Source organism: Periplaneta americana, chromosome 2 (genome assembly GCF_040183065.1).
Source record: "Periplaneta americana isolate PAMFEO1 chromosome 2, P.americana_PAMFEO1_priV1, whole genome shotgun sequence".
In the NCBI taxonomy this organism is placed as follows: Eukaryota; Metazoa; Arthropoda; class Insecta; order Blattodea; family Blattidae; genus Periplaneta; species Periplaneta americana.
In genome coordinates, this window is record NC_091118.1 from 198163570 (window position 1) to 198180925 (window position 17356).

General features: G+C 35.3%; 1 protein-coding gene across 2 annotated transcripts in view; it reads right to left on the reverse strand.

Moving 5' to 3' along the window:
- The window catches only part of LOC138695016 (uncharacterized), an 81279-nt gene that overhangs the window by 21771 nt on the left and 42152 nt on the right, over positions 1-17356 (reverse strand). For both annotated transcript variants that reach the window (XM_069819304.1, XM_069819303.1), the window contains exons 2-3: positions 7569-7705; positions 4991-5255 (exon numbers count right to left, since the gene is read on the reverse strand). In XM_069819304.1, coding sequence (XP_069675405.1) covers positions 4991-5255; positions 7569-7705 — 402 coding nt within the window. The remainder of the gene's footprint in view (positions 1-4990; positions 5256-7568; positions 7706-17356) is intronic.

The following is a 17356-nucleotide window of genomic DNA, read 5'->3' on the forward strand; positions in this document are numbered from 1 at the left end:
AATTTTGTCCAGCACATAAAAGTGAATGAAATTAAATATGATAAATTTTGCAAGATGGATAATCGAGTTAAGACCAGGAGTTGCAGAATTTTGTCCAGCACATAAAAGTGAATGAAATTAAATCTGATAAATTTTGCAAGATGGATAATCGAGTTAAGACAAGGAATTGCAGAATTTTGTCCAGCACATAAAAGTGAATGAAATTAAATATGATAAATTTTGCAAGATCGATAATCGAGTTAAGACATGGAATTGCAGAATTTTGTCCAGCACATAAAAGTGAATGAAATTAAATATGATAAATTTTGCAAGATCGATAATCGAGTTAAGACAAGGAATTGCAGAATATTGTCCAGCACATAAAAGTGAATGAAATTAAATATGATAAATTTTGCAAGATGGATAATCGAGTTAGACAAGAAATTGCAGAATTTTGGTCAGCACATAAAAGTGAATGAAATTAAATATGATAAATTTTGCAAGATCGATAATCGAGTTAAGACAAGGAATTGCAGAATTCTGTCCAGCACATAAAAGTGAATGAAATTAAATATGATAAATTTTGCAAGATGGATAATCGAGTTAGACAAGGAATTGCAGAATTTTGGTCAGCACATAAAAGTGAATGAAATTAAATATGATAAATTTTGCAAGATGGATAATCGAGTTAGACAAGGAATTGCAGAATTTTGGTCAGCACATAAAAGTGAATGAAATTAAATATGATAAATTTGGAAGATGGCAGAATTTTGTCCAGCACATAAACGTGAATGAAATTAAATATGATAAATTTTGCAAGATCGATAATTGAGTTAAGACAAGGAATTGCAGAATTTTGTCCAGCACATAAAAGTGAATGAATTAAATATGATACATTTTGCAAGATGGATAATCGAGTTAAGACAAGGAATTGCAGAATTTTGGTCAGCACATAAAAGTGAATGAAATTAAATATGATAAATTTTGCAAGATGGGTAATTGAGTTAAGACAAGGAATTGCAGAATTTCAGTCAGCACATAAAAGTGAATGAATTAAATATGATAAATTTTGCAATACATAAATATACGGTATTTAAAGGATGATCGAGTTAAGACAGAGAATTGCAGAATTTAGGTCGGCATATAAAAGTGAATGAAATTAAATATGATAATGCAAGCTATCGATCAGGAAGAGAAAAAAGGAATTGGCTGGGTCACTGGCTAAGAAAAAAAACAGCCTACTGAAGGATACACTGGAAGGAATAGTGAACGAGAGAAAAGGTCTGAGCAGAAGAAGATATCAGATGACAGACAACATTAAGATACTGTATGGATTGCATGTGAAGACTAAGAGAAAAGTGGAAAATGGGGAAGATTGGAAAATGCTGGGTTTACAGCAAAAGACCTGCCCTTGGGCAGAAAATAATGAATGAATGAATGGATACGCGCTACAATAAATCCCTGATCTATTACACTGAAGTATAGAATTTTAATTTAAACTAGTTCGTATTATTCTGTACTTGTCACTTTACTAGAGTTAACTCTTGTAATGACAGCAGAATATATTTTGTAACTTCCATATTAAATGTACCAGTATTGTCTCATCAGTTCGATTTTCAAATGGTCCTTATAATGAACATTTTCTTTATTAATGAGAAGAAAACTCAAAGAATATTTTATGGTAATATAAATGTATGATTCATTTGAACAAAACATGCGGGAAAAGAAATAAATTTACACAATGTACTAATGGTTATGAAGTCATTGGTCTGCTAAATATGTTTCTTCTATTTTCAAAGAGATTTATTAATGACGTACAATAGTAATATAATGATTATTTTTTAAGAAGAATACAAACATATGAACTTTCAGTCAATGTAAATCCCCCTGAACGCCTCATATTTCAACTCTGAAAACTGGTAATGGCTTCTGGTGTCATCAAAATCGAAGCATAAAAACTACAAGACGACGAAGAAAGAGAAAAGATCCATAATCTATGTTAAAATCAAGAGGTTATTAATAAAGAAGAGCAAAAGAGGACAAAACAACCAATCAATAACCTTTTGCATGCATTAATAAAGGTTTCGGAAGGCCTTTTATCATTTAGATGATCAAGAAAATTATTATAGGAGTTCAAGACAAATTACCATAACCACTAAGAAAAGAAAACCTCCTACTCCCCATCAACATTACATTATTCTGAACTGTAGTATGTACAGTCAGAATTTTCACTTTCAGTAAACATATTTCCATCTGCTTCTCTTTCTTGAATGGACTTCTTTCTTCGTAGTTATCATGCTTCTTAAATCTTCCATATCTTATTTCGTAATACATTAAGGTTGTCTTGCAATTACATTACAGTTTTTGTTAGTTTCTCTCTCCCTTTCTTGTATTATCATTAATACTTCAGTTTCAATCATTCTGATATTCGAGTATGTACAAATTTGTCTCATTGTGAAGAAGACAAGCATGCAAGTCCTGCATAATTTGTTCATTACTGCATGCAACTTTATAAAATATTGAATATTACATGTATTTCCCACTTCATGAGAAACATCCTCTGTATGCTTTAACATATAAGATCAATATTGTTATAAACACGACAGATTACAATGCTAAAAAAAAAAAAACAAATTATTCGTTAAGTTTCAGTACTGGTACCTATATGTTGGCTGAAATGACGATCTAGTGGCGAGGAAAACTGTTTAGCAGTCAAGAACTTTCAATTCAAAATACTATGAAGAGTTCTTAAAGTGGTAAGAAATGAGTAAAGATGTTCTCGCACATACCAAATGAGCAGGAGAATATGGGTAGGCAGAGCTCCATTGTTTTTTAATTTAAAAACTGCAGCATGAAAGTGGTGAGCAACAACCCATCGACCACAAATTTTACTTCCACTCCAAGAAACATTCAGACATTAATTCTGTGGCCAAGAGGAAAAAGGTCTTAAGTCAATTTTTTTGTGAAAATGAGATTTTTATATATTCTGAAAGCGGAAACAATTCTCTACAATCTGGTAAAAAAGGTTAAAGTCAAATAAGACTCCTGACTGGATATTATATAGAGCATTACCAAATGTCCTAAGTACTTTTTGAATCGAGCACACACAGAATGAAGGACTTAAGAATATTTAATACTTTATTCCTTACAAACATCACATGTTTACTTTCCATGCTTTCCTATCAAAAAGGTCTAAATTGTATTTTAGCCATTTTATCACATACTGATGCCCTTTCCTGTTAAAATTTTAAGCACCAGGGTAAACAGTCCTATGTTTGTTTAAGACCGCACTATACGAGATATGTTTGAAAAGTTCGTGGTCTGACACACAGACTGCATTGAAAACGTGTCAACAATGCCGTCATTGTTAGGAGCCATTTTACATTATTTCATGGTCTAGTGGTCAGAGCTTCTGGCTATAGTTCATGAGGTCCCGGGTTCGATTCCCGGTTAGAGCACAGGAATTTTTCCTTGAAAGGGGATTATTCCTGTGTTCGTCCATGGTCTGGAATTTAGGTTAAGTTTAGATTTAAGACCTCTCCTGGCACCACATTATCATAATCATCCTATCACATCATCGGGGTAATGTAACTCCGCCTTCCAGGCGCCCCAACCTCAGAAGTGGGTTACAACTAAGCCACGGCCAGGAGAGAAGACCAGAAATGTCGAAAGACAACCTGGTGGCATTGGATTAAAAAAACATTCCTAATAATTTACATTTCTCATTTATTTTGAAATGAAAAAGGTCTTATGTTTAATAGTCCCTTCTATTCAGTTTGGCTTCTAGTCTTAAAAGGGCTTAAGTGCGGCTATTTTTGGAAATAATCAAGAAAATTGTTAAATGAGCAGCATTAACTATTTTTAGAAGAAATGTAAACAAATAATATCCAGGAAAAACCTCTTAATTAAAAAAACTATAATTGACACCAATTTCAATCTTTCTACTGCTTTCCTGACAAGTATAAAATTTTTACTTAAGACCTTTTTCCTCCCGGCCACAGAATTTATCAGGAGGATACTTAGTTCCCAATCATTTTGGAAGTCACTGGGTTTCTGAATCTCTGTTCTGCCTGCTACTCTATTCACAGAATTCAGATAAAGTAACAGAACTTACATATTGGCAGAAGTTTAAATAAATTTACATTGTCAGAATGAAGTAAAATGTTGCAAATGAAAATATAATTCGGTTACCAGTACACTTTGTTTTTTACACTGTGATTAAAAAAGCCAATATTGGAACATAGAATGCATGTAGAAGATTACTTGTATTGTCTCGATAGAAATCCTTCTTCTAGGAACGTGTTTGACCTATCTGTCCGCCCTAAATACCGTAAGTTACTTTTACGGAAGAATTATAAGGAACTAGGAAGAGCATCCATTAAAATTGTTATGATAGGCTGCGTGAGACACATTGTATTAGAGTGGTCTCTAGTAGAAGTTGCAGAAGTAATGTTGGCAGCATTTGACAAGTTACAGGATTGTTGACAGAGGGAAATCTCGCCTTCTGTCACTTAACTGTCTCCATATCTGATCCACTCTGACCTTGTCACAGTTTTGCTTCTTCCCCTTTTGGTCCAGGGAAAATACTCTTATTTACACGAATCTTCAGTGTACTTTTGGTCCAGGGGAAATTTTGTTTATTTATTGTATACTATATGGAAGAAATGTTAGTATACAATTTTTTTGCACGTCTCAAGTTTATGGTCATACGGTATTAAGAGAAGGAAGAATAACAGATGAATTTATCTTGCAACATGTTAAATTATAAATATCACAAAAATTCCACAAACCTTAGTGTGAGAAGAGTACACTCCATCATTGAACTCTGTGCAATTCTAGGATATGCCTGAACTTCCACCACAGTTATTAAATGCTTGCAAACTTACGAAGGGCAAACGCAGTGTTGTTAAAATTCAAAATCCATTCCGACTTCATGTAGCACGAATCCAACTCCATGCGGTGCATGCCTGTATGTACACAGTCCATACTTATATGCATCCATGCTACCCACCTTCAATCAGCCACGATCCAGTGGCTCCCCAGCCGGTGCAGATGCCGTAGTAGCCAATTCCGAAAGGCTCTGGGTCATCCCAGGACACAAATGGAGCGGTCTCACCTTCCTTGCCGAGAGCCACTGAGCCACCTGCCCAACGGAGCCAGAATCCACGGTACTCTGCGTCAGTTAAGATGTCGGGGGTTTCAGCCAATGCCTTGTCAGGCTTCTGACGATCCCGTCTGATGGCAGTCTTTGAGTTGCCCCAACCACCAATGAAGATCTGAAAGTTCAAGTAAGAACAAAATGCTACATTAACAAGTAATAAAATAAGCAGATTTAGTTATTTGTAAAAACTTCATCTGTTTTTTTCAACTGAAGACTAAGACAGAACTGATCTTGGAAAAGCTTTGAATTTTAACCAACGGAAAAAGTTCAATCCATGATACAAAGAAAATACGGAAGACTAAGGAGTCGGCAGAATTTCACATAGAAAATTGACAAATTATTCAGTACTTACTGACTTTTAAGGAACCCGTAGGTTCATTGCCGCCCTCACATAAGCCCGCCATTGGTCCCTATCCTGAGCAAGATTAATCCAGTCTCTACCATCACATCCCACCTCCCTCAAATCCATTTTAATATTATCCTCCCATCTACGTCTCTGCCTCCCCAAAGGTCTTTTCCCCTCTGGCCTCCCAACTAACACTCTATATGCATTTCTGGATTCGCCCATATGTGCTACATGCCCTGCCCATCTCATACATCTGGATTTAATGTTCCTAATTATGTCAGGTGAAGAATACAATGCGTGCAGCTCTGCGTTGTGTAACTTTCTCCATTCTCCTGTAACTTCATCCCTCTTAGCCTCAAATATTTTTCTAAGAACCATATTCTCAAACACCCTTAATCTCTGTTCCTCAAAGTGAGAGTCCAAGTTTCACAACCATACGGAACAACCGGTAATGTAACTGTTTTATAAATTCTAACTTTCAGATTTTTTGACAGACTAGATGACGAAAGCTTCTCAACCGAATAATAACAGGCATTTCCGATATTTATTCTGCGTTTAATTTCCTCCCGAGTATCATTTATATTTGTTACTGTTGCTCCAAGATATTTGAATTTTTCCACCTCTTCGAAGGATAAATCTCCAATTTTTATAGTTCCATTTCGTACAATATATTAATTGTCTGGTAGAAAAAAAAACAACCATATACATAGGTAATAAAAGAAGGAGATTTAGTTATCTGTAAAGATCTCATCTAATTTTTTCAACTGAAGACTAAGATAGAACTGATCTTGGAAAAGCTTTGAATTTCAACTGATAGAAAAAGTTCAATCCACGATAGGGTTGCCAACTGTTTTTGAAGAAAATACGGAAGACTAAGGAATCGGCAGAATTTCACATAGAAAATTGACAAATTATTCAGTAAAAAAAAAAAAAAAAACAAAAAAAAAAAACAAACGTTATTCTACACTTTGACAGTTAAGCTTAAATTAAGAGTATTTTGAGACAGGTTTTAGCCTCGCATAATGGTTTTTAAGTCAATACACAACCTCGCATCATGGGCCAACAAAAATGGTTTCGACATCAACCTATCAAAAACTATGCAGATTGGTATTCAGAAAGGGTGGTCGACAGGCTGAAGGTGACGGCATCCAACTCCAGAACAACGCTCTTCAAGTCACAAACGCCTACAAGTACCTTGGAGTAACACTCCAAACAACAGCAAGATCCTTTAGAATACACACGAAAGAAAGAGTGACAGCAGCAATAATAGCTATCCATGACATACAGAATATCACGCAACTGTCGCTTGAAACAGCCATGAATTTGTTTGAAGCATATGGAATACATATCACATGGACTAGCCTTAGCTACAGAGATCTAAACGCTTTAGAAAAAGTGTAAGCAAGATTCCTAAAAGCCGCAATAGGGATCTCCAAATTCGCACCATCTAGACTAGCATATGTGTTAGCACGCGAAACTTTTCTTGTAGAAGATCTACGCACCAAGTTGCTACTACCAGCTGCCAAACAAGAAGATGCACTGAAAGAGGAAAGACAACAGAAGAGAAATGAAGTTCCGAACGACTTCTACGCAACGGACGCGACGACCGATAGGAGCTGGACTGGACCAAACAACAAGATCCGCAGTGCATGGATATCACCACAAACTCTGCAGAAGGTCAAACTATCACGACCCATCACCGGAATGTGTGTGTAAACTGTGTGACAAACCATGTGCAAGATACCACTTCAGTGAGTGTTTAAAGAGAAAATCGCTGCTGGAATACAGCAGAGCTCAAAACTAATGCACATTTGTGCGCACTTCTCCTTATTATAATAGTTTTTTTTTTTTTATTTATTTTACAAATTGAAAAAGGTTCTCTATAATTTAAGTGATTGCGATTCACAATTCTCAATTGATTAGATGTGTTGCACTCCTGTTTCAAACATTTGTCCACTTATTGATCATGACAGAAAACACCATATATATTATATATAGTATATACTGAAATTAACTTATATAAACGCAGATTAAAATGCAGAGACGTTAAATATGTAGTCACTCTATTATTTTCTCTCTCACCTCGTACATTGGCTCCCCTTCAGCAGGGCCAGGAGTCAGTGCAATGTGGGCATCATTCGCTGCCCGTACCTTGAAGTGCAGAGCCCCTGATGTAACAGGGTGGAACTGGTACTCAAGCTTGTCTTCAGTTGTGAGTTCTGTCAACAAAAAAGTTTTATCGTTATAATTTACTGCTGGGTCAATCAGACTGGAAGAAAACAATTCTACAGTTTCTGAACAAATGTAACAGAACCATATCAGACTACAGGTGAATAAGAGATTGTAGTAGGGTAGAAACTGTAACAATCGCCATGCATCACAAAATAGATCATTGCTAAACAAAGTAATGTGAAACACGTGGTTTCTTGGATACTTATTAAGAGGCAAGGCCTATATAAAATAACAAAATTTTATCAAATATGACAAATTTTATTTTTTTAACAAAAAAAATCGCTACATCTATTTAAATATCATTGAAGAGAATCACATCATTATATGACGCCAATCAGCTGATCTGCTGTTATTTTTAAGTGGTCATGGATGCTCTCGGAACATTTAACTGTAGAAAATTCTGTCATTTCTGTAGAAAAAATTTCTACATTTTCAGTGTTCAACATACAATAACTGTGGCACTATTAAAGTATTAACTTGAAATTTTCGTAATACGTGTAACGTAACTTAATGAACAATTCGAAGTAAGGAAATGTTTATATCTTCATTTTGTATGAAATACACTTTAATTAAAAAAATGTTACATGTTGAAGTCATATTTGATATTTTTAAGAACTCTCAACGAGGTTTTTCAAAATTTCCTCACTTTGATTTGTTACACAGTTCATAAGCGCTCATTTGAGCCCTAGGACATACATGTTTAATTCATTTTTCATCAACACTTTTTTTTTTGATCCTGGCTGGTCCAAAAATCCAAACACTTTAATCTTAAATCCCAAGACTTGTCATTTCTATCCTTTTAAAAGTTAGTTTTCTTTTGCACTGTCAAATTACGAAATTAAGTTTTGTTTACTTAACCGATATATCAAATATATACCATGTATAAATTTGAATAGTTGTATAAGTACGAGAAAAAAACGATCTACGTAAAATTTTATCAAGTTTCACACCTCAAATATTTCTAAATAACCCATTGTAACGCTGTAAAAATTTCGTTAATTTATGGCTACAACTTAATGAACATCTGCAGTTTAAATACTGACAAAAATATAGTAATTATTAATGAGTCCACATATACATACCCTTAAGGAATCAATTTCTTTTCCGCTGCCCCCCCCCCCCATGCCATTAAGAACGCATGTCGAAGGAAATAACTGAACTCTACTTCCAGAAGTATTTCAATATAAATTAAATTCCTTAGTGAAAAATATAAAATTATGAAATTTATTTATTTTAATTTACAATATATCGATGGCCCAGAACCAGACTGTTCCAAGTCCATTTTACTATTTTTTTTTTTTTTTTCAGAAGAGCTATTTGAAGCTCCTGACATTCAAAGCTTCATGAAACAATTTGGAATAGCTTCAAAACAACCTTATGGAGAGGAATATTTACAATTTTGTTCGATTCATATATGCAGAGAAGAACTGGAACACAATGAAACACAGATTTCTTTCTTATAAAAAGTTGGACTTAGAACAGTCTGGTTCTCAGCCATCGATATCTCAAGCATTTGAGCCCACCCTATGTTTTAAAAAAGTTGGCGCCATTGGTTGAATTCAATTTATATTGAAATAGTAATGTTGTAGCAGCTGAAATGTGACTCTTATCAACGACAAAATGGTTGCAGCGCAGACCACCAACCCAGTAGCAGCTGGTGGTCAAAATAATGAATGTGCTACAATCTCTATGTCTGCCTACTATATACACTTATATTTATCTTAATTTGAGACTCGCCTAGTGACGAAATATGAAGTTCCTTCCTACAGCAGAACTTGTCAATTATGGTATCCTGGTGTTAAACCCTCCATCTTGGGCATCATACTCTTTTCTATTGACAGTATTGCAAGAGCAGTGAGACGATCCTGGGACATAGTGTTCCTTAAAAACCGTTTTTATGCGTTTCAAGCTAAGAAAAACATCTTTCTGGCTCAGCAGTGGCCATTGGTGTTGTAACCAAAATATTTAACAACTTCGTTACTTCACGGAATGGATCCTGTAAATTGTTGGAGACTATGTATTGTAACAATTGAACAGACATCTATATTTTGGAAGTCGGGATTTCCGTATAGAACTCCAAGTTGTGTCTTTAACACTCTTTTGTTCAGTAGGCCTATAGTATAGCTGTTGACAGCAACTTCAAGTTCGCGTTCACGAAAATTATACGAAAAATTCTAAAAAATTTTGCTGTTTAACAATTTTGATGCGTCTAGGTAGCTTAAAGACTGGAAACGGTGAGTAGTTTCCTGAATTATACAGTCACATATGTCCTTGGCTTCAGTTTTCTAGGATTCCATTTTCCGTCGCTTGCTAGCTGATTCAGGAGGAACCTCATATGCCTACAGGTAGACGGCAGCAGCAGTCTGATATTTGAATTACCAAATACATTGTAAATAGTTCCGAGTTCTTCCACAAACAAGCATTCTTTCGTTACGCTTTACTTTTGCAATCTCCAAGCTGTGTTGTGCTGAAGCTGACTACAGCACTTTCCCGCGTAAAAATAGCCAATCAGAGCAGTGATTTCAGCTTCGCACATGCGCATAAACGTCTACATTCTCATATGAAGTTCAGAGTAGCACAACGAACCCCCTGAGGCATCAAAGAGCGAAGAGCGAAGAATAAACACTCGATAATGCGTCATGAATATAACCACGGGAAATTTTTAAATGACAGATCAGATACTATGGTATTACAAATACATTATTTGAGCAAAAATTATCACTGTGCTGTAGCACTGTAGCACATAGGGACGGGCCGCCCCTGCACCAACCAATCGTCGCAAAGAATGCGGTAATTGTAGCTGCACCTGTACACACAAACCAAATGGCCGCAAGCGTTAAGCGTGACGAGCCGACGGAATATTCCCGAGCAGCGTGAGAATCTATGTAACAGGCTTGTGTGTGTGGTAGACAGGTACGTAATTTAGAAAGAATACAAGAAAATTGCTTAAGCCTTGCGTTCGTGGCACGAAAAGGCAGAAAAAAAAATACAATGCTGCGTAAATGTCGCTCTTACGTTATTAACAAACACTCCTGAGTAAGTAGTTGAACTAGAAATAATCTAACTGAAGGGGAACATAAACTCAGTTTTTAGATTACTGCGTTTCTTATAATATGAGAAAAATTAATTTATCAAGGTTTCAGATTCAAAATGTCGTAACGTTTTATTTTTAGTTACACAGTTACTGAAGTCAAGAAATTAAAGAATACTTAAATTAGGCGCGAACGAACTTTGGAAGATTATCTTGGTAAATTTTCGTAGTTAGCATGTACAAAATTAAATTTTACATTTATAGTCCCGTCGCTCTAATTTCCGGCAGCCAATCACGTTGCAGGTCAGCTACATTTAAATGTGTGCGTCTTGTGATTCGCTTATGAAGATGTTATGCATTTCCTAAGGCTGGATAAATACTTAATATAATCGCCCGCCATTTTGGCTCTTTCGTTGGCGTTCGCAGAAAGCACACGAGGACATTATTTGCCGCTCAATTATTTGCTGAATTACAATGCGTTTGATTTATTATCATGAGAGCTACGACATGATAATGTTTAACGGTGTGGCACATAGATCCCTCGTCTGTAGCTCGGCAACGAAAGAACAAAAATGGCGAACGATACTACCTACCTAGACATTATAGAGCCTTGACTTCCTAAGACGTAAGCAAAGAGGAGTCACGCCGGGAATAACAGCGTCGCGACTATAGCTTATCGCACGGAACAAATATATAAAGCGTCCATACTTGCTAGACTACTAAAACTGGTTTAAAATATACACAGAATTAATTCCAAGATGTCACGATGTTGGAAAAATTATTTAAGACCTCTTTCACATTTCAGTTGTAACTGTATCAAACTAAGCTTCTTACGAAATACTGTACGGACTTTATAGTTTGTAGTAAATAAGTAGCCTATACCGAAATGCTCCTTTTTTTTTTACTTGTAAGTTGTAACCAACAGTTATGCTCTCATTCACTGCAAGTTACTCAACATATAGGACATTGATAAAGCTGTGGGGCAATTGATAAGCTAGTAAAAATACGTAAGATTAGTTTCTCTTTAACATGTCAAAGCTAAAAACGGAAAAGAGGAACGAAGTAGCTATTATGTATTTTTCACACCAAAATATTCCAGTTTACATTATATTACTGCCAATAACTCTATGGAATTATTTATTCTTACTCCCACGTGCGATGAAAGTCAATTTTACTAGAATTAAATAGAATTTGTGAATAATCATTAATACAGCGGTTACAACGGAAGGGTCGAAGGGAAAAAACTATCAACGTCCCTTAAAAAAAATTATGATAATTTTAAGAGGAACGATTTTAATTGGATAGTAGGCCTAAATGCAGCAATGGCGTATCGGAAAATTCGCCGAATCTCTGTCATTAATTAATTTATTTATTTATTTATTGTGACTTTCTCAACGAATGGATTAAAGTCTCCTGTTGCTTATACAGGGTGTTACAAAAAATTGACAATTTTTCGCATAATCTTCCTGAACGCTAACTTGAAGTTGCTGTCAACAGCTATACTATACTAAACAAAAGAGTGTTAAAGACACAACTTGGAGTTCTATACGGAAGCCCGACTTCCGAAATATAGATGGAGCTGTTCAATTGTTACAATACAATAGTCTCCGACAATTTACAAGATCCATTCTGTGAAGTAACGAAGTTGTTAAATATTTCGGTTACAACATCAATGACCACTGCTGAACCAGAAAGACGTTTTTCTTGCTTAAAACGCATGAAAACGTTTTTAAGAAACACTATGTCCCAGGATCGTCTCACTGCTCTTGCAATACTGTCAATAGTAGTAGTATGATGTCCAAGATGGAGGGGTTTAACACCAGGGTAATTGACAAGTTCTGCAGTAGGAAGGAACATCGTATGGACTTCATATTTCGTCACTAGGCGAGTCTCAAATTAAGATTAATACATATAAGTGTATACAGTAGGCCGATTTAGAGATTGTAGCACACTCATTATTTATACCACCAGCCGCCACTGCAAAGAAATCGTGGATTACATTAATATTAGTAAAGGAATAGTACCACGGTTGACACGTACGTTCTTGCGCCACAGTAGATTTACAGTGCTTCAACTCGTAGCTTAGCAGCCACTTGCACAGAATTGTATGAAATTCTATGTTCTTACAGTATCGTTTTAAAATTCATCCATACCCATTGGCTAACTCTGTATTAGTATTTTAAGTAGTTTATTTTCTTGATCTATTATTCTAAAAAAATAATTAAATGTGGAATTAACGACGTACAATTAGGCCTACTATAAAATCGTACAACCAAGTCCGCTATTAGGTCATCACCGTACAAACCAGTCTAGCGTCCGGATTCTTCCGGTTAATAGAACAGCCATGACTCGTGCATTATTCTTGTTCATGGCGTAAATAGGTGATCACGCTTATTTCTGTACACGTGTGTAAGGAACTATCGCAATGTATCAGTTTGTAATTGCGGAATGCGGAGTCATCCTAATTCCCTCTACGTCCCTCCCATGTAGTTCATTGTTGGCCGGTATTTTCGGTTTCGGGCATGTTCAGAGTAGTGTGGGTCGCTTCGCCCCAGTGGGCGTCCTTGACTTCTCTCAAAGACGACCCGAGTCCCGCGCCGAGCCTCCTGCAGCATTACGTCATCGCCGGATCGGCAAGTGAAACAACGTGTTGGCATGTCGTAGCGTCTTTCTCGCCTTTCTACTAGGAGGAACTATACTCCGATATTTCACACGTCACCAACCAAACTTTTATTATTTGTGACTACTGGTGACATTTTACCGAAGACAAAAAAAAAAATGGCTGTGTAGATCGCAATTTTTGTTTTTGTTTGTTTTTTAATGATTACTTCTATACAGTAGGGTGTGCATAATTTCCGGATGAATTCAGTCCTAAATACTGAATCTTAACAAAATCCGCCCAATTATTTAAAACAATCTATAGGCCTACACAACTACACAAAATTTCTAGGACTTTTTATAGACTCCAGTTTAACATGGGATAAGCACATCGAATACATATGCACAAAGCTATCAAGAGTTTTATATTTGTTAAAGAAATTAACGACTTGCGTTTCTCAAAATTATTTAAGATGTGCCTACTTTTCTTTCTTTCAGTCGATAATCCAATATGCCCCAATTTTCTGGGGAAATGGAACGACTTTTTTATTTGATTGAATATCTTTATTATTTATAGGTTTTGTTTTTTTTTTATTTCTTCTTTAGTTATTTTATATAGAGATGACTATATGGATGGTGATATAAATATTAATCGATTTATTTTATTGGTTCTAATATTTGTAATATCTATAATATTGATCCAATTTTGTTGATTATAAGATTAAATTACCTTAGGGATAACAACGTAATCTTTTTTGAGAGTTGGAAGAGTCTTGATTTTACAAAAGAAAGCCATTAGAATTTTATGTAAAGCAAACTATCTGGATTTTAACAATCATAAATTTGTATATATATGATCTAGTACTTTACACTCGACAAAATCTCGACAATTACTCATTAGTGGCCAATATACATGATCATGAAATTAGAAATAGTGAACAAATTAATATTCCATATTGTAGATTACACGAGAGCAACACAAACTTTTTAATTATGGGGATGAAATTATATAATAAGCTCCCAAGTCAATATTATAAATTACCAATCAATAGCTTCAAAACTAGATTTTACAATTGGTTATTAAATAATCCTTTTTATTCTGTTGCTGAGTTTTTCAACACAAATTTGTATGAAATTGTATTTTAATAAATAAGTTTAATTGCAATTTAGTTAGTTTTCTTTAATTAAAAAGTTTCAAATTATTTCACGTTTTCATTGTATTATTTAAATTTTACTGCTTCTTTTATTAGTGTTTTTTAAAATGTATTTATATGTTTTTCAATGTATTCTGACGAAGCCTAAAACTGTATGTCTAAATGGCCAAATAAATTGAATTGAATTGGAACAGCAACCTCATATGTAAAAAAAATGAACAAAATGACATTTCATTTTATTCCAATCAAAAAAGTCTTTCAGAATCTTCTGCAAACACATCTTATGTCAAGGCGTGGATAAAAACTTCAAACAAGAAGAGATTTAAATATCTTCATATCAGATATTTGTTCGTTATCAAGATATTAAAAAAGTTTTATCGCTCTCCTGTGAAATATATTATTATTTATTTCATATGTGTAAGTTAAAAACCATTGAAATTATTGGGTTATTAGTGGGTGCTAGAGGCACTATTACAAACAAAATTATTAATTTTCTGCAAAGACTTCAATCTTGAATCCTTTTTGGCCAAGACTGTTTCTTTGATAGCTCTAAAATATTCAATCTATTTTCTGAGAAATCACTTCTATAAAGTAACTTAATAACACAATTATTATTATATTTCTCACGAAAACATTTTCATAAAATTGTACGTATTTACTAATATTTGTATATTTGGTATACTTTCTCCTTCAAGGCAACCCCTATTTTAGGGGAAGTATTTTATAATAAAATACAGTGCAGAATTTTTGTGTGTGTTTTGGTACTATGTTAATACTGAAGAAACATAAGGATTGCTTACTTTTGTAATTTCGGTTTCCCGGACACTACTGTATGGATAGATCTACATTAGTAAAAAACTGTGATTTAGGAAAGACTTACGCCTGACTGGCTGAAAACTAAGATTGATAAATGCTTCAGTGGTACTGTTGCCTAGCAACACAAAATATAGACAGGTCTGTACATAAAATTTAACTTCACACTTATTATGTACGCTGCATATCTCATTACTATTTTAAAATTTGTTACCCTCTCCCGCACTTTGAGGGCAAATGAATTTTGAACAGGTCTCAGAATGATTTTTTAGAAGAGAAAAATTCGCTCCGGCGTCGGGGATCGAACCAGGGTCCTTGGATCTACGTACCAAGCGCTCTAACTACTGAGTTACGCTGAAGTTCAATCCATAGCACCGGATCGAATCCCCCTCCTCTAGTGTTTTTCCCTTTTGTGGCCTTACTCCAAGTTCGACATAAATGTTGACACTGTATTAAGTCAACTGTCGTTATACAAGGAGCGCACTCAATTGAGTGACTTTGTGGCCGGGATTCCACAGTATATGCACTGTTGGGCGAACAATCTAAGTAAAGATTAATTTTTGGTCTTGCAGAATTATCTGTTATGGTAACAATGAGGAGAGGGATTCGATCCGGTGCTATGGATTGAACTTCGGCGTAGCTCAGTGGTTAGAGCGCTTGGTACGTAGAACCAACTACCCGGGTTCGATCCCCGGCGCCGGAGCGAGTTTTTCTCTTCTAATAATCTTTGTTATCATAATAGATAAATTCTGTAGGATCAAAAATTAATCTTTACGCAGCTCTCAGAATGGTTGACTTTACACTGAATTTCTGCTTCCACAACATCAACATTCCATTTCGACTGTTATTCCAAACGTTCCCGAAGTAAAAAACAAACATTCGGCTAAGTTATTACTTACAGGGCGTCATTAAACAAACTGAACTTACTTACTTACAAATGGCTTTTAAGGAACCCGAAGGTTCATTGCCGCCCTCACATAAGCCCGCCATCGGTCCCTATCCTGTGCAAGATTAATCCATTCTCTATCATCATATCCCACCTCCCTCAAATCCATTTTAATATTATCCTCCCATCTACGTCTCGGCCTCCCTAAAGGTCTTTTTCCCTCCGGTCTCCCAACTAACACTCTATATGCATTTCTGCATTCGCCCATACGTGCTACATGCCCTGCCCATCTCAAACGTCTGGATTTCAAGTTCCTAATTATGTCAGGTGAAGAATACAATGCGTGCAGTTCTGTGTTGTGTAACTTTCTCCATTCTCCTGTAACTTCATCCCGCTTAGCCCCAAATATTTTCCTAAGCACCTTATTCTCAAACACCCTTAACCTATGTTCCTCTCTCAGAGTGAGAGTCCAAGTTTCACAGCCATATAGAAGAACCGGTAATATAACTGTTTTATAAATTCTAACTTTCAGATTTTTGGACAGCAGACTGGATGATAAGAGCTTCTCAACCGAATAATAACACGCATTTCCCATATTTATTCTGCGTTTAATTTCCTCCCGAGTGTCATTTATATTTGTTACTGTTGCTCCAAGATAAAAACAAACTGAACTATTTGTACAAATTAGACGATTCTTTTACACAGTTATGACAAAATATTTCCACAGAAATTATTTCAGGCAACAACACTCCCGCCGATTTTCCTGCGAACTTCAGTGCCTCAACAGCGCATTCTACTTTGAAAATTTAAGCACATTATGCAGATTGAAAGCTACACACGAGTATTTTCAACAACTTTCCCCTCTTTTCATTTTTCACCATCTGCACTAATAATTGAGTTTGTCTATGGCGCCGGACTTCTGAATCAATCTGTCTTTGTCTAAGTACTGTGGAAATTAACGATGTGGGCAATTTGAGGGAAAATTTCGACATAAAACCATTAACAGTTATGTAAGATTTTTTGTCAATAATAAAACAAATATTATCTCTCCTAAAAAACAACTTATTTGATAGAGACCTATCATATCTGTGCGATATGAGAGGAAAAAAAAAACTGAATGGAAGTAATAAAATATTTTCTAATATTAGTATTAAGA